The following is a 16,995-nucleotide window of genomic DNA, read 5'->3' as shown; positions in this document are numbered from 1 at the left end:
ATCCAGTCCACACCGATGGCAAGCCTTGGGGTTAAGTATCTTGCCCAAGGACACATCGACTTGAACCACCGACCCTCTGATTGGAGAACTTTGCTCTCCACTACGCCATTATGTCAAGATGTCAAAATATTGCATCGGTAATAATGACATATTTAAAATATTCTATATCTGAGGAGATCTCAGATTACATTGTTGCATTGTGTGCATCTCTGCTGATAATCTCAATCCTCTCTGCAGCTCACTTTTCTGTCCGAGTATCATATTTCTAAAAATGGCTGTGGCCTGATTTCCATTGTTTAATAATACTTGACCGGCAGAGAGCCGTGTCAGTTTCAAAATTCGACACCCTTTGTTTGCCTGTGCATGGACACGAGACACCGGCCCATTAGGCGAGCCCCTTGCCTTTTAATGAGGGATAACACCACAGAGGGCAACTGTAATCGTCTCCCGCAATAATCAACCACATACCGGGGCGGCTGTGGCGTAGTGGAGAGCAAGGTAGTTCTCAAGATACTTAACCCCAAGTTGCTCCCGAAGGCTTGCCATCGGTGTGGACTGGATGTTGCATGAATGTTAGTTAGAGTCTGATGGTGGCACCTTGCATGGTAGCCTGTCATCAGTGTGTGAATGGGTGAATGATATGTAATATACTACTGATTGTAAGTCGCTTTGGATAAAAGCGTCTGCTAAATGACTGTAATGTAATGTAATTCAAGACTGTTGCATAACGAGTGCCAAGCCTTTTTCAAGTAAGCAATTAGAAGACTTACATGCGAGGGTTATTGAGAAAACAGAGAAAGGAGAGCACTGGTCTGCTTAAATTCACACGGAGGTGGGGCTCAGGATAATCGGATAATGGAAGAACAGCTGAGCAGGCTTTCTCGTTGCTCGAGTGCCGTGTAAGATGAGTCGTATGGCTGATAGTCATTGTGTTGATGAGGCAGAGACTTACGGTCACTGCAGGTTAACAGGGATGAACGTTTGGTTGAATTAAGGGGCCTTTGCTTCTTTGTGCTACACTAATTCTGTGAGATGTTCTTCCATAGCCCAGTCTGAAAAGGCTGTTAAGAGCTCCATGTAGTCACATTTCAAATCACAAGTCAAACAGTCTACATGGAGAGTTTCAGAAACTAAGCTGCATAATTAATAACTGCAAGACGGATGGGCTGTATTTAAAACTTGTAAGGATAAAAATAACAATACGCAGAATATATCATGCAGACTTCTTTATTGTTCTTCTTTATCGTTTTTATGGAGATGGTAAAGAGTGGGTCAGATTAATCAGATTATCATTGTTTTTCTGGATGAACATCTCCATAATTTAGACAATGAAAGCGTAATCTAAAACATTTTGTATAAAATAGTAGCAGAAACAAATCAGGAGTTATTGATACATCAAATCTCCATAATAACATACTGCTGATTGCTACTAAAGATTAAAAAACACTGAAAAATCACCTCAAAACATTTTGTTCAACCATTATGATCCTCTTGTTTGAGGCTTTGCTCCAAGGAATGCACTCAACAATCCACTTAAAGGCACATTTGTGAATTATAAAACAATCATGGAAAGTCATGGAAAAAGTCTGTTGATTTTGGTTGATGTTTCCTTTAAGTAGAAGAACATGATTAATGGGAAGCTTGCTTCATTATCTAAAATGTTATTTTGTGCACTTACAGGCTCATTACAATACCTCGATTTCTTTTGTTGAATTCAGACAAACAATAAATTAGAGCCATACATGTGTGTATATGTAAATGTATTTAAAACATTCAGCAACCCATTGATATGCATGTTAGGCTGATTGGTGCCTGTTGGGCTTTGTCAAGTTGTAACTGTAATTTGTTAAAGGAAACATAATAAGAGATTCTGATTAGATGGAATGACATAAACACACCATTTTAATCAAACACGTAGAGCCTCAGGCGTTGGAAATGTGGAAGGTGCATTTTCAGATTGAAACCAACAGGTGAACAATGGTTAGAAAAAAAACTGCCCTCAAGTACGTGAATCCCTGTGTGTTAAACCCTATATATTAAAAGTGCTGTTCTTGCCGTTTAAATTCTTCCTCTTCTTCATCCTCTTCTGCTTGAGTTTGCCAAGTTTCCCTCTTAATGCTCTAACTCTCTTTAAGCCGACGCTACTCTTGAACTCTTTCTGAGCACCATGTTTAGGTAGGCGGACATCTTCTGTTTACCTGGTTTAGTCTTTGAGCAGTCCAAGCTTTTTGAGTGCTTCTTTTCGATCCGCTCCCATCCCAGGCACCACCATCACCGAATACCCGACTGAGTTTGAGGGTTTGCGGGACCCGGGCTGAGTGTTTCCACCGTTTCTGTGGTTGTCCAGGGTGGCAGAGCGCTCCAGACCAGCTGCCTTCGATCCATTGGATTGGGCGGGATCTGATACAGGCAAAGGCTGTTGGTCAGGTCTGGAGTAGTTATGGAAACTGGCGCTGATCTGCAGAGGCTTGTTCTTGGGCTCTGTGGGAACTTGAGAATGACAAAATGATGGGCTTCTTGATGGATTATGATTAGATGGACCTCTTGTCAATCTGTTGGGTGTCGGGTCCAGAGAGGAGTGAGATTTAAGGGGGAGCCGTTGGGCTTCTGATTCATTTTCCGGCTGTTGGTCTTTCAGGAGACCCAGCTTCTGCAAAGCTTCCAGTCTGACAACCTTGGGATCTTTTGCATTCTTGATATCGTATGAAGAGTCTGAAGTTAGGGATGCTTCATTTTTTGCTTTCACCGATATGTTGGCAGGAATCTTTTTGGGTTTGGGACCAACAACCGGAGGACCAGCCATAGCCTTATAAGCCTCTGAGTGGGATCTGTCAGATCTTGGAGGATTTCCGCGGTTTGGGCCTTCGAATGTGACATGAAGGTGCTTGTCCGACTCTATAGTGTGATCAATTGTTGGACAGAGAGGCGTCTTCTTCGTGGAGGCACTCCTCCGCAGATGAACAAGTGCCTCATAGGACAGAGGACCTCGAGGTAAACCTTCAGCTTTCCTAACCGAGTAGTCTCTGGGTTTGGTGGGAGGAGGTATCACAACATTAACCTCCAAAGGTACTCGGGGAGGTTTCTGGTTGTGTTTGTTGTCAGGTTTGTTGCTTTGAGGAGTGAAAGGAGTCTTAGAGCTGAGGTTTTTGTCTGGAGGGACACCCGTCTTTGCATTTAGTACAGAACATGGAGAGCTGCTTGCCACAACAAAAGGTGTAGGAACCAGGTAGCTCTGCATGGGTTTGGTGTCAGCACATTCCTGTATGGGTTCCGTAGATGCCTGTTTCTGTGAAGCTGAAAGACAAAGAAACACGTGTTTGTCACTAGACCGTATTCAGTGGACAAGTGTTTAGCTAGTTCTGCATCTGTGCACAGAGATTAACTCACTGTTGAGCTTGCTTTTGTTCATGGAGGCCGACAGGTCAGCCAGTTTGTTAGCAACGTTGCCAGGGCTGGGCAGTTGGTCAGGTTCGTCATTGGACAGTCCACTGTCCTCCTCAGTATCCAAAGAGTCGATAGTCTCCTCCAAAAACATGAGACAGGCCTTCTCTTCAGCAGACAGGTACTCCAGACTATCATCACTCTGTAATACATAAAACAATGAGAGGAAATTGACAATCAGAAGAATTTAAAACACTTTGTATCGGAGAAATCCTTCACTTCGAAACCAATTGCATCCCCTGAGCTTTTATGTTTCACCTCAGTCACTTACATGACTTTGTCTTGTTATTTAAATTTGTTTTGAATATTGAAAATGAGTAGTAGTAGAAATAATAAGTTGGAGGGTAGGGTCACTTACAAAGCCAGAATTGGCGCTGAGAACGCTGTCACAGCTACCAGCACTGTCCATGCCAGTCATCGTCTCCAATCCAATGCCACCAGGCCAGGTATCGCTTTTGGGCATCTTAGTGCCCCAGTTTATCCAAGTTTAGTGGCACAAATTCTTGTGTGTCAGTCTGTGAAAAGGGAATACATGGTGAATTAAAATTGAAATTGTTCCTCCAGCGTCTTGGCAGAGCGAAGTTATTCCCCAAAAAATACACAGCATTCAAAAGTAGATTGTATTATTTTACAAAGGTTTTTAATCATTCTATCTTCCAACCAGCCATTGGGTTGCATGTATTTTTGCACAAGTTTTCTTTAAACTACTTTCCTTTGTTTCTCTTTGCATTATATCCTTTGTAATATTTTGGGTCTAAACTTACATAGTTTTTTGTGTAACCTAGAACTAACCTTATGCAGCAATTTATAATCAGCATAAAAGGGTTGAATTATTATTACAAAAAACTGAGGATGTGTGCACAACCTGTAACCAGAAAACACACAGGTGTGATATTATTATTTCTATTAACATTGTATTATTTTATTTTTTTAGAAATAGCTCAACTTGCAGAAAAAACAATTAAATAAATGTTTTAGAGGTACATTTGACACATGGACTTCTATGAAACGGAAGCTAACGACTGCAATAGATAACAATAAGTTGTTTTTAGTTAATGAGCAAAGGACCAAATTCTGACAATGTCTCGACAACTGACAAACAGTTTGGATTAAGCAAACAGCGGCTCATCAGAGACACTGGTTCTCTGTGTAAAGTTTTGCAGCAAAAATATGCTCGATAAATTCCAGAGCTTGACCACATCTGATTAAATAACCACAGGTCAATCTTTTATCTGTAAAGGAGTTTCTCTATAATTAATAGATCATTGATAGCACCTTGTGCACGGACACTGATTAACAACATTTGGCTTGGAGACAATAAGCTGTACATTCTTTTGTTATAAGCCTATATTTTAAAATAGGGTGTATTGCGGTGTCATACGAATCTGTGCCTTCATATCACATTTATAATATCTGAGCATGACTTGGACAAGAATGAACAACTGTAGACTTCATGCATTGAGAATTCAAAATTGTTGAGAGACGTCTAAAAAAAAAAAAGAAGTGTTTCCAACGAATCCCTTCACAGTTTCTGTAGAATCAATGATCTAAACCTCCTCTAGATAGGCGATCCATCCATTGCTACGTTTTGTTTTGAATTAACGCAGAGTTTTAGGAAAAAGTGCATCGAAGAAGAACAATGATCTGCTGCAGACCTGAAACCAATTTTAATGCAAAACAATAAGAAAGAATATTAACTATATTATTTTCCACAACATCCATATTTGCTTGTCGTTCTTCTGGGTCTATTTTTTCTGATAACAATGACATAGAAAAGCTCCGATTTTGAAGCTCCCAACTAGTTTTCAAAACAAACCATGCTCACAACTTCATCACTGTGCAAGTTTAACATAACTTTTTAGGACAAAAAACCTCAAGGCGACTTTATGTTTACTAAATGTTCATGTTCAAGTTCATTTTCATAATTAACTGGTGGAAGTGTCAGCAGCGGCTACCCAGAAGTCCATTTTAAGGAGTTCAGCATATTTGGCAAATGGTTCACAGTGATGTAAAGGAAACTTGTAGTTAATTGGCTTAAACCACTGCAATGGTCTTTTTTTAGAAGCTGAATGTGTTTATACAAATGTTAAACGTAGAAGTAATATATGATTAGTTATGCTGTTTTCTAGATTTCTACATTTTCTCACATGCACACCTGCCTAAATATCATCTCATCCACATCTAACATCCTATGTAACCCTGCGGTGTGTTTTACATGCACACCAGCTCTCTGTTGACGGGTCAGATTGACAGGGTATCATAGCTCGGTGTGTTTCTGACAGATATCTAACTGCTCCTCTAACTGCATGTGACTCAGATTACAGCACACATGCCACTCCTAATCTTCCTCAACCGGATCAGTTTCAGAGGGAGTGGAGGGCAGCAGCAATGATCCCCTGGAAGCTATATGATATCCAGGTAGACCATGTTGTCTGACTGCAACACTATTCATCTGGGTGTATGCTAGTCCTCAGAAACTATCATCATTTTAACGTGATGGCATCTGAAGAAAACTTTAAAAGTAATACCATGATTAGGGATTTGTCACCTTCTTGGGATGCTATAATATAGGCACAATTCTGGCATTGTGAGACACCTTTTACTGTAGATGACATTACAAATAGAGGGTTGTTTAACAGCTATTAGAGCATGCAATTTTTACCAGAACAAACAACTTTTAGAGAACAAAAAATAGCATGCTTTTCTACTTGAGAGCTGGAAGTTTAGTATAAAGGAACCTCTGTCGGATCCAAGTGAAAATAAATTGACTTTTGGATAAGTTTCAGCACCTGAGAGGGAAGGGCTGCTAGATAAGCCAAGAGAGGCACAAAAGCACTCCTGTTCACTGTTCAAGCTTTTGCTATGTCATCCCATCACTGCAAAATGTTAAAGTTCTAATATGTATATATATATATATATATATATATATATATATATATATATATATATATATATATATCCCCACATGTCCTGTTGCTTACAAATCAGGATATGAATCTGACTGAATCTGGTATTTAATTGTGTCTTAATTTGACACAACCTGGGTGGATCACGTGCAAATAACAACATAAAAAAAGAGTATTTTGAACTGTAATTAAATTTGACTTGCAGTAGTATTATATAAGTATTATATAGTTCCCTTGTGACTTGGGGTTGCATCCCTGGTCATAATAAAACCTCAGACCATTGTGAGTGTAGTTATTCATTAACACGTCGACCATTTCCAGGGAGGGGACACAGCAGAATAGGCATCATAATGTTATCTCCATAAAGATTCTCCTTTTAACACAGTACAGTAGCAACCTCCAGAAATAAAAAAACAGGATAAGCAGAGGTTAAGGCAATAAATTTAACTGTCAAAACTCCTGGGAACATTAATCTCTGCTGTAATAACTGTTTTGATTGTGGCTATAAAAGAGAAGCTTTTATTATCCATAACGCATTGTTTGAAGAGGATTGTGCAACTGGGTTAAATTATCACCGCTCATTTTTTCCCCACCATCATCTTAACCTCCACTACCTGGCCTTCAACCCTCTGTCTCCAGATAGGGCTCATGTCCTTTGTAATGAAAATGAACTGCTCCAAATGCATATATTACAAAATATACAAACAGTGTCCATTGATCAAAGGGTGTTGGATATATGTAAAACCTTTACTTCAGTTCCAAATGACAACTAAAAACTGGCCTGCAAATTATACAAAGACTGACTAAACATTGTAAGGAAGTTTATTATGACATTATACACAAATATCAAGTGTGGCAACAGAAGCTATAAAAAACGAGAATTTAGTCAGGAAATAACATAAAAAGTTCAAGCCAACATAAATGATCTTAAGCTTAGGTTGATATAATTTAATTCAATATGAGCTATAGATTTACCTGTTATATTAACATCAGAAGAAACACACGATGCAAACTAATTTAAAAGGTGTTTAAACTATCTTTAAGTATATTTAAAAATACCAAAAATAGGAATGATTGGGCACATACCTGTTTTGACTCTGCGTGCAGTCTTTAGTTATCCATCTTCTGCTTCTTGTGCAGGTGAGGACGCGGGGCTGAGTGACTGAGCGGCTCTGTGTCACCTGCATGAGGGACTTTGTGCCCTCAGGCTCTCAGCCAATCAGAGAGCAGCATTCTCCTTAAGACGCACGAGTTGTCATGGTACCTACAACTGCACTAATCCTCTAATCAGTGTCTCAGTTTCAGACTCTCTCTCTCTTTGTGTGTGTCTGCTGACTGTGTGTAGGATCGTTACTCAAAAAGTATCCACTGAAAGAAAATAAAGAGTTTAAACACTAGGAGATAATTCATCTTGATACCAGAGGTACACCTGTATTCAATCACCAAACGTTGCAGCATTATCTCCTAATTAGCCTTAATGAATCATTTGATTTGAGCTATTTTCAGAGATTGATTAGTCCACTTCTCTAATCTTATTGTCTTTATGTGATTGGATAGATCACATAAAGACAATACGATTAGAGAAGTGGACATCTGTGTGATCTGTGTCTGTCTGTGTTGGGAACTGGGAGTTTGAATGATCAAAGTTTAAGGACAATGTAACATGTTGACACTCTTTCTATTTACTGTTTGCACAATAAGGGAAATGTCTATTATGCAAACCATTTGCTAATTTAATTATTTTATTTATTATATCAATATACAATATAGGAGACAACAAGCAAATAATGTAATTTCCTTTTCTTTCTTATTTTGTAATATGTTGTATTTTATAATATTTTTATTTTTATATTTTGTGATCACACTTGAGAGAAACGGGCTATATAAAAACTATTTTTACTATGCTGCAGCTCCTCAAGACCAGCAGAGGTTTCTTGTGTTTTTTTCCCGCCCTGGAGACCAAAACAACATTGCCCATCCTGGTTTTTTTCCCCCATTTCTACCTGAAGTACAATGTAGTAACCCTAACCCCAATGTCTGGAAACTCTGTTGATTTGTCGGTCAATCTGCTTGTGTTACAATGTGTTCAGCATCTAACCTGTTCAGTATTTCTTTTAAACTGCTGTCAGTTCTCAAAGTCTGGCTTTTTTAATTAATTTATTCAACATACTATACTATGACTTTTTTATGAATTTATCCAACATACCATACTATTACTTTTCATGAACTTTTTGTCAACATACTATATTATGAATTTTTTCGTTCATTGACTTTTTTCGACATAATATACTATGATTTTTTTTTACTTTTTTCGACGTCATGGCATAGAGTGTTGAAAAAAGTAAAAAAAGTAATTGTACTGTATCTCGAAAAAGGTGATTGTATGTTATGTTGGAAAAAGTCATAGTATAGAAGGTCAAAAAAGTCATTGTATAGAAAGTCAAAAAATACGTCGAAAAAAGTCAAAAAAGGAATTGTACTGTATCTCGAAAAAAGGTTATAGTATGTTATGTTGAAAAAAGTCATAGTATAGAAGGTCAAAAAGGTCGTAGTATAGTATGTTGAAAATAAGTTTATGAAAAAGTAATAATATAGTATGTCAAATAAATTCATAAAAAAGTCATAGTATAGTATGTCGGAAAAAGTAAAAAAAAAGTCATAACATAGTATGTCGAAAAAAGTAAAAAAGAAACGATAATATATGTCGAAAAAAGTGAAAAAAAAATTATAATATAGTATGTCGAAAAAAGTTTAAAAAAAATATATATAATATAGTATGTCGATTTTTTTTTTAAAGTCATAGTATGTCGAAAAAAGTAAAAAAAAGTCATTATAGTATGTCGAAAAAAGTAGCATGACGATTTAAAAAAAAAAAATATTTATATTATGTCGAAAAAAGTAAAAGAAAAGTAATGTCGAAAAAAGTAAAAAAAATAATATAGTATGTCGAAAAAAAAGTAATAGTATAGTATGTCGAAAAAAGTAAAAAAATAATAATAATATAGTATGTCGAAAAAAAGTCATAGTATGGTATTTAAAAAAAATGTATATGTCAAAAAAGCTATAGTATATTGAAAACAGTCAAAAAAAAGTCACAGTAGCAAGTCATAAAATATGTCATAGTATTTTATATTTTCTATAATAGTATAGTACGTCGTAAATATAATATAGTATGTCGAAAAAAGTAAAAAAAGTAATTGCATAATCTGGAAATAAGTATAAGTACAGTTTAGAAAAAGAGGGGGCCATTATCAATCAAACAAACGTCTTATAAATCTAAACACAAACTAGTTTCGGTCTAAATGTTAACTGCATATGTTAATTGTTTTGTAACTTGTCTCTTTGACCAACAGTAGCAACTTTCATTGCTGTTACAAACAGCTAGTGAACAAATCTCATTATCCTATTAAGAAGGGTAGATGTACCTTAGAACACCATGGCTCAGGATCAGTGAGGTTTAGCCAACAAGGGTTTATTCCCAGTGGCCATAGATTGTCAACAGGAGCTATAAATAGATGGTTTACAGATGGTCAGCATTAGAAAAAGTATTGGAAAAATAGGTGAACTGAATTTTAACAATCACTACAGACATAAGAAATAGCATTTGTTGATACAAAACGACTCGTAACAAACACAGTTGGCTATAACTTTTAATTGTGACAACACTGAAAAGAAAAATAATCAAGTAAATCCAGTTATTCTATAGTGCTTTGTGTGCAACATTCATTGTTATTGTCCTTGAAGAGTCTTGAGAACTTGGTAAATACAAAATGCAACAAAGCCATTTCATAGTTTCACTTTTAAGAAATGCTGACACACCCATCATCACTGTTAAAATGAAATAGACTATCTAAAAAGGTAACAGAGGAAAAGAAAAAGTAGTTTTTGCCTTTTTGTTAATATCCAACACCGTCTCTAAGTCTTAAATAATATCTCAAAGTAAGCACAAACCAGGTCCTCTGCTGTTGAACTTAAACTGTTTTTGGCAAAAAATATTGCCATCACAGATATGTGAAGCAGAAATACTGGTTCTGCACAACATGAGGCCATAATGAAGTGGGCTTCAAGGTTAAAAATACTCCCACAAACATATATTGTGGTTTGAAATAAGTAAATGAGTGCTTCATCCTCGTAGGCAGTGAGTATCAAAGGACTTAGCAAAGAGATGATGCCTGACTTGAGCTGAAAATGTGAGAACATGCTCCATTTGTGCAAAACATACAGTGGAACAAAATGGCGTTTTTTTTTTTTTGGACAACATGCACTACATATCAAACCAAAATTGACTTTTTGTCATAGTTTTCAAAACACCCCGACTAGCAATACTTTTGGGCAGCAAATATAAGCTGATAAATTTAACGAAAAAATTGTTAATACTGATAAGCTTAACACATTATGTTTGGACTGTACCTGAACAGTAAATGCATTAAGTTAGCAGGATTTATCTCCAATAGCACGTCTAATACTCACTCATTTCAAATTCTAGTCACTACAATCTCACAATGACTTGTGTGTGAAATACAAACACCCCATCACTCTTAGTGTTTTTCAAAATGTGCAGCAATATAAAACAAAAATTGTATTAAAAAAAAAAAAAAAAAAAAAAAAAAAAATAACAGCATGTGATTTGAAAATGACACTAGAATTAAAATCTCACTCCTGAAATACTGTCGTACCCATGAAGACTAAGAGCTACAGAATTTTTAAAATGTTGTTCAGCACCATTATTATTATTTGTCTAATCTAAAATAAGTCACAACATCAAAAAAAAAAAAAAAAAAAAAAAAAAAAAAAAAAAAAAAAGGGGAAACAAAGACATAAGTAATAAAAAGGGAAACGTATCACAGATTGCGAAATGGGATTGTATTTAAAAATGCATAACCTCAATGGCCACAGCTCAGTAAATCCAAAGAGATGTCACATTTGAATAAAGATCCATCTAGTTTAGCCTGAACGCAGCCCATCTGTGCTGAACAATTCAGACATCTACAATTAACCAAATTATCATTTTTAATTTTGGAAGTGTTTCTAAGATAAATCAATAAACAAGGGAAATAAAAAAAACATGCTATGTGAACAGCTTGATGATAACAGTCATTCTTTGTGTGCTGCGCTTAAGACAACAGTGAATAGGATCACATCATAGTGCAAATAATTCTTAATGGTCGTCTTAAACTCTTTCTAGAGCCAGATAGCAAGGTTTAATAAAATATAAGTTTAGCCAGTCACAGGTAAGTATTGGCAATTTGGTTCATTTTCCGAATTGCCAACATGTGAAACGCCATTTTGGTTCGTTATCAATACAACCAAGCCATCGAGTAACCCAAAGAGATTAAGACATATCCTAAGAATGGTTTGCATATTTTACTTGACCCAGTTAAACAGATCTGAAACCATCGTAACAGACTAAGAAGATGGTTTAAAGACATCGGAGTACAGCAGTAGCATTTCTGACTTTGAGAACTGACAGCAGTTTAAAAGAAATACTGAACAGGTTGGAGGCTGAACACAGTGTCTGCAGATTCTCCATAGATGTCACTGGACAATGTGAGGTAGAGGATCACAAAAGCAGATTGACAGATAGACCAACAAAGTTGCCAGACATTTGGGGAACAAGGTTGGTGGTGGTTGTATTTGTGACGGGGGGAGAGACAGGGGGACGGGACAAAACAGTGTTCACACTTCCCCAAAATTGGTGTGGCCTGTCTCCTTGGCGTGCTCACGAGCTTCCTTTTGTCCCACCAGGCCTGTCTGGCACACCATGCAGCGCAACGCAAAGCGGTTAACGTCCGTGAACTGACGCTTGCGGCGAGCCTCGTCTGCGAGCTCGAGGGCCTGAGCCAGGATTACGTCGTCCGTGGTGGAGAAGATGGTGTTGGGCGGAACGTCAGAGCCGGGCGTTTCCTTCTGCAGCGGGTCGTAATGGATACCGTCGTAGATGAGCAGCACGCGTTTGTGGTAGCCGGCGTCCTCCCCAAACCGATCCACTCGGACCGTCTGAGTGTCCACCACACAGATCTCGCACTGGTAGAACTTGGACATGATAGACACCTCGATGGCTCCCCCCCAGGTGTCGTCACGTTTTATCCAGGTGCAGTACTCCTCGTTGGTCTTTCCCAGCACCGCTTCAGAGTAAGCTGCGGGGTCACTTGACACGATCTGGGCGATGAGGCCTCGCATCTCGGGGGCACAAGCAGGGTCATATACTCCCCCCTCCACCACGTAATACACGCTGGTGAAGAGGCAGGAGTTGTCAGCCGGGACCACTCGACGTGCCAGCATGGGCAAAGCTTCCAGGAGTGGAACTTTAGTCACAGTGGGACGATCCTGAGGAGGCTTTGGCTTGTTTTTTTCTTCCTCAACAATGAGTGTGTCTCCTGTAGGGAGGATGACACAACAACAACAAAGTTCAGCCTGGTCAGACTTTGGTAAGAAGAGCGTGATAAGAAAATGTATCTTGTTTATAGTTATCCAGTTATCTAAATGTTGAGCTTAAGGGTCAGTTCACCTAAATTGCAAAACAAAGAGGTGTGCAACGTTTTGAGATTTCTGTTGCCACATCAACACAGTGAGGTGAATTGAATTGAATCTGGGTTCTTCATAGCATTAAAGAGTAAAGTTAAAAAACAGCAACTTTTCTTTACAGAAACTGTCAGTTTCTCTGGGTAATTCACAGAACACTGTCCATCATTTTCATGGTTATTTCTTCTAAAAATTACTAAATTGTTAACCCAGTAATTACACTAATGGTGAGTCTTAAAAACATATAATAAAAAATAAACAGTCATACATACAATAAATGCCTTCGGTAACATGCCTGATTTGATGGGGTAGTCCTTGAGGTGAGCGTCTCCATTTTGAAGATCAAGGCTGGACGGTGGATAACCAACCATGATTTTCTGCACATCACAGGGGATACCAGTGAGCTCCTCCACCTTAGTCTTCAGCTCTTGCACGCAGGACTGATGAGTCAAGCCCTGCATTATGTGGCTGCCATTTTTGGTTTTACAGCGAAGCCGCAACATCCTGCCTACAAAAACAAGTAACAACATGTCAGTAACACTGCAGGTAATTGGTATGCCCGTCGCCCATCAACCACGGCACTTGTTGTCAAGGGATTGTAGCTATCAGGAGGACAGATTCTGGACATCTTGATTACTAAAGAATGTTAAATCAACTTTGTAATTTGTTAATGACTATAAAATCCTAACTGGAAAGTATCAAATTATACTCATATCCAGGCATAATCTTGTTTTTGCTGCTGTAATTATAACGCTCAACAGTAAAATATATTGCTCGTATGCCATAAAAGTCATTTAAAAAAAAAAAAGTAAGCCATAAAAAATTGTCATAATATAGTTTCCCAAGAAAGAGAGTCATAGATAAATGTGGAAAGGGGCGGGTTAAAGCACTGCACCCATAAGGCAAGACAATAAAATGTAATGTACAACACGGACAAATATTTTTAGGATTTTCTCAAATGGGATTCAGTTTTAAGAAAATAGAATCATCACTGTGGAGATACTGAAGGTTATGTATATGCTTATAATGTGTACATTAATACTTAACAAAACGTAACCAAATACAGTAATGTCATAGTACAGAATGTCATAGTATACATAGTCATAAAGTCATAGTAGGTATTATAGTTTAGCATGCCACGAAAAGCAATAACAACAAATAGTGTAGTATGTCATGAAAGAAAGTCACAAAAATGTAATGCTATAGTACGTCTTAAAAAAGTCATAGTAAAGTATGTCAAAATGTCATAGTATAGTGTATCATAACATGTCATACTGTAGTATTTAAAATAAATGTTATGAAAACGAGTATAGTATAATGTGTTATAAAAGCCATAGTATATAAAGAGTAAACAAATATCTTCACTCTTTATCAGCTTTAAAAAAGGCAACCAAAATCAATATCGGTTAATAAAAGAAAAAAGTTCAAATTCTTGTCACTTTAATAGTAACATCGGCCATTACAAGATATATATTATTTGTGAATATGCCATTAGTTCAATAATCATAATCAGATACAACCCTTCTTCTGGGATAAGGTAGCATTCTGCTCACGGGCAACTTAAGTTTAACTTTTTTCAATATAAAAATAGGGAACCTTTCAAACACTTGTGTATTAACAGTACGCACATTAAAACAAACACTTTACCAAAAGGTAACAGGTCACAATGGGCTATGAAACTGAAAAGCATCTCTTATGCTATGAAATTGAAAATTTTAATAGAATAATGACTTAAACTTGTGGAGAAGTGTTTCAATTGTTGACAATATGCCAACGTAGCTGGAACAAACTGCCAGAAGATCTTGGATGTTAACCAATTTCAAATCCGGTTAGAAACATTTCTCTTCCCATGTACGATTGAGCAACTAGCTAGTGTGGAGGGCTGCCAATGAGACTGTTGTCATTCAAATTATGGAACTTTATTTATTTTAATAAATAATACAAAGGCTTGTTCAGGCATTATACTGGTATTTGTTTTTACGTTTGTTGGTTCAAAAGGAGCTCATAGTGAAGGTTTTTTTCTCTCAGTTCTTTGACAGAGAACATGTTTCAAAGAGTTAGAGAGAAGTCAGACAATCAGTGACTGTTAAGATAAGATAATCCTTTATTAGTCCCGCAGCAGGGAAATATACAGGATTACAGCAGCATAGATATAGTGCAAACAAGAGACATAGTAAAAGAAAAACAAGTATTATAAACAAGCAATCATAATCATACAATTTACTTAATCATAAGTAAACAAAAAGGTAGTGCATCATTTGAAATGGACTCAAATATTTACCTCAACTGAGGAATGGAACTTTATTTGGGGAAAAAGTTAAATGTTTGTTTTTCTATGAAAGTGTGATTCAATACAAAAAAAATAAATACACAATGAAAGTGTTTATAACCAAGAAGTGACTCATAATAAGATAATAATTACAAAGTGGAGTAGTTCCTCATCTGTAACACTACTAAAACATGGTCACACCCTTTCACAAAACATGCATTCAACACCTCAAAATACTTTATTTAGCATTAGTTCTGAATAAAGCAGCTATATGCTAGATTTACTAGCCTGCTACTTGTGTTTTTTAGCCTAACTGTCAGCTACTTTCTACATGGACATCCTGCAAAACAACTAAAGTGCTGATGAGCAGCAGAGAGGTAAACCACGTGACACAGACACCCTGCTTTGTTTGGCTAAGCTAGCAGCTAGCAGCTCCCTGCCAAGCAACTCAAATGCATTATATATATGTATATATTTATATTACACAACTCTAAAAGCAGCAAAGGAGTTAAAGAGAAAGGTCTCCTGAGCATGCACGTTTTTTGAAACACACATAACAAGGTTTCTGGTCCTGAGTGGCAGACAAAGCTATTAGATTGTAGCATGTAGCATGAGCTAAAGCTAGCATGCTAAGCTATACATGGAGCGCGTTTGACAGCGTTTTAAGGTAAACATTGGTTTATTCTGTGTCCTGTCGAGTTATACACGATAGTATATTAAATGACATGCCAACGAGGTTTGTTTGTATTTACCTGCTGTTGTCTGCAGTCCAAACAAAAAAACATCCAGTGAGAGACGGATGTGTAGAACGTCACTTTACGTCTTCACGACGTCACTTGACGTCATGACGTCGTGACGCTCTCTGCTCGACAAAACGCGGCCTTTACCGTAAGTTACCTAATACGAGCTCGTCTCTTTAGAGGCCAAACCCCAGAAGTAGGCATTGACAGAAAGCCAATGGGGGATTTTCATGGCACACACAAGATTATATATTCTTAAATGTTTTGTTCAGATAAATAAACTGAACATTAATTGTTCTTTGTTAAATGCAAAGATTGTTTCACAATCCTAAAAGAACTGAATCAAACATATAGAATACAATACATTACACATTACACTGTGCAATAATAGTTAAAAAAGTTAAAATAGTTTTGGTTTTTTTCTGTCTGTAAATATAATATTTCAGTTATTGTTGTTTTTTCTACTGTTTTTTTTATTGCTTATTTATAATACTTGTTTTATTTTATTTTTTATCTTGTCTTCTTCTACTATGTCTCTTGTGTGCACTTTACTCTACGCTGTTGTAAGCCTGCAAATTTCCCCGCTGCGGGACTAATAAAGGATTATCTTATCTTATCGTATCTTAGAAACAGCTTTGCTTGATAAATATTAGGCCTCGATTGGAATCGAGGGCGTTATAGTACATGATAATGGGATAGATGGGTGTAAAACCTTACAAAATGATTAAGTCAACTGTAAGCAGAAAGGACTGTAATTAATTGTTTTAAAGAACTGGAAACTTGTCTTTTGTCTTACGACCTATACATCAGTAAAGACCCCAACTATACATTTTAATACTTCTACGGGTCTAAAAAGAGACTTCAAAATGCCATCACAGCTTTGTTGCTCATGCAAACAAAGTTCCTTTATAGCCTAAAGTTAGCTTTTTACATATGGCAATTGTATTTATCCTTAAAAAAATTACAAGATTGGTGTTAATATGTCAAGTTTATTTATCTGAACAAAACATTAAAGTACATACAGTACCAGACATAAGTTTAGACACACCTTCTCATTCAATGGTTTTTCTTTATTTTTATTTTTTTCTACATTGTAGATTAATATTGAAGACATCCA

General features: G+C 36.9%; 2 protein-coding genes across 2 annotated transcripts; both read right to left on the bottom strand.

Annotated features, from left to right (window-relative positions):
- Positions 1 to 2,203: 2,203 nt before the first annotated feature.
- zgc:158258 (uncharacterized protein LOC791186 homolog) lies at positions 2,204 to 7,470 on the bottom strand. Its single transcript, XM_054616405.1, has 4 exons — positions 7,434 to 7,470; positions 3,800 to 3,956; positions 3,388 to 3,583; positions 2,204 to 3,294 (listed from the first exon to the last, which is right to left on the bottom strand). The coding sequence occupies exons 2-4, from the start codon at positions 3,902 to 3,904 to the stop codon at positions 2,204 to 2,206; spliced, it is 1,392 nt and encodes a 463-aa protein (XP_054472380.1). The 5' UTR covers positions 3,905 to 3,956; positions 7,434 to 7,470.
- Positions 7,471 to 11,156: 3,686 nt separating this feature from the next.
- On the bottom strand, positions 11,157 to 15,915 carry yod1 (YOD1 deubiquitinase). Its single transcript, XM_054617494.1, has 3 exons — positions 15,891 to 15,915; positions 13,165 to 13,377; positions 11,157 to 12,724 (listed from the first exon to the last, which is right to left on the bottom strand). The coding sequence occupies exons 2-3, from the start codon at positions 13,370 to 13,372 to the stop codon at positions 12,024 to 12,026; spliced, it is 909 nt and encodes a 302-aa protein (XP_054473469.1). The 5' UTR covers positions 13,373 to 13,377; positions 15,891 to 15,915; the 3' UTR covers positions 11,157 to 12,023.
- Between the last annotated feature and the right edge of the window lie 1,080 nt (positions 15,916 to 16,995).

This window comes from Anoplopoma fimbria, chromosome 17 (genome assembly GCF_027596085.1).
Source record: "Anoplopoma fimbria isolate UVic2021 breed Golden Eagle Sablefish chromosome 17, Afim_UVic_2022, whole genome shotgun sequence".
In the NCBI taxonomy this organism is placed as follows: Eukaryota; Metazoa; Chordata; class Actinopteri; order Perciformes; family Anoplopomatidae; genus Anoplopoma; species Anoplopoma fimbria.
Note: the sequence above shows the minus strand (reverse complement) of the source record. Positions and strands in the feature narration are given on the sequence as shown.

Coding starts and splice junctions, on each gene's coding strand:
- zgc:158258 (XM_054616405.1), bottom strand. CDS start 3,904: ATGCCCAAAAGCGATACCTGGCCTGGTGGCATTGGATTGGAGACGATG. Junction 3,584..3,799: donor TCAGCGCCAATTCTGGCTTT/GTAAGTGACCCT, acceptor TATGTATTACAG/AGTGATGATAGTCTGGAGTA. Junction 3,295..3,387: donor GAACAAAAGCAAGCTCAACA/GTGAGTTAATCT, acceptor TTTGTCTTTCAG/CTTCACAGAAACAGGCATCT.
- yod1 (XM_054617494.1), bottom strand. CDS start 13,372: ATGTTGCGGCTTCGCTGTAAAACCAAAAATGGCAGCCACATAATGCAG. Junction 12,725..13,164: donor GGACTACCCCATCAAATCAG/GCATGTTACCGA, acceptor TCCTCCCTACAG/GAGACACACTCATTGTTGAG.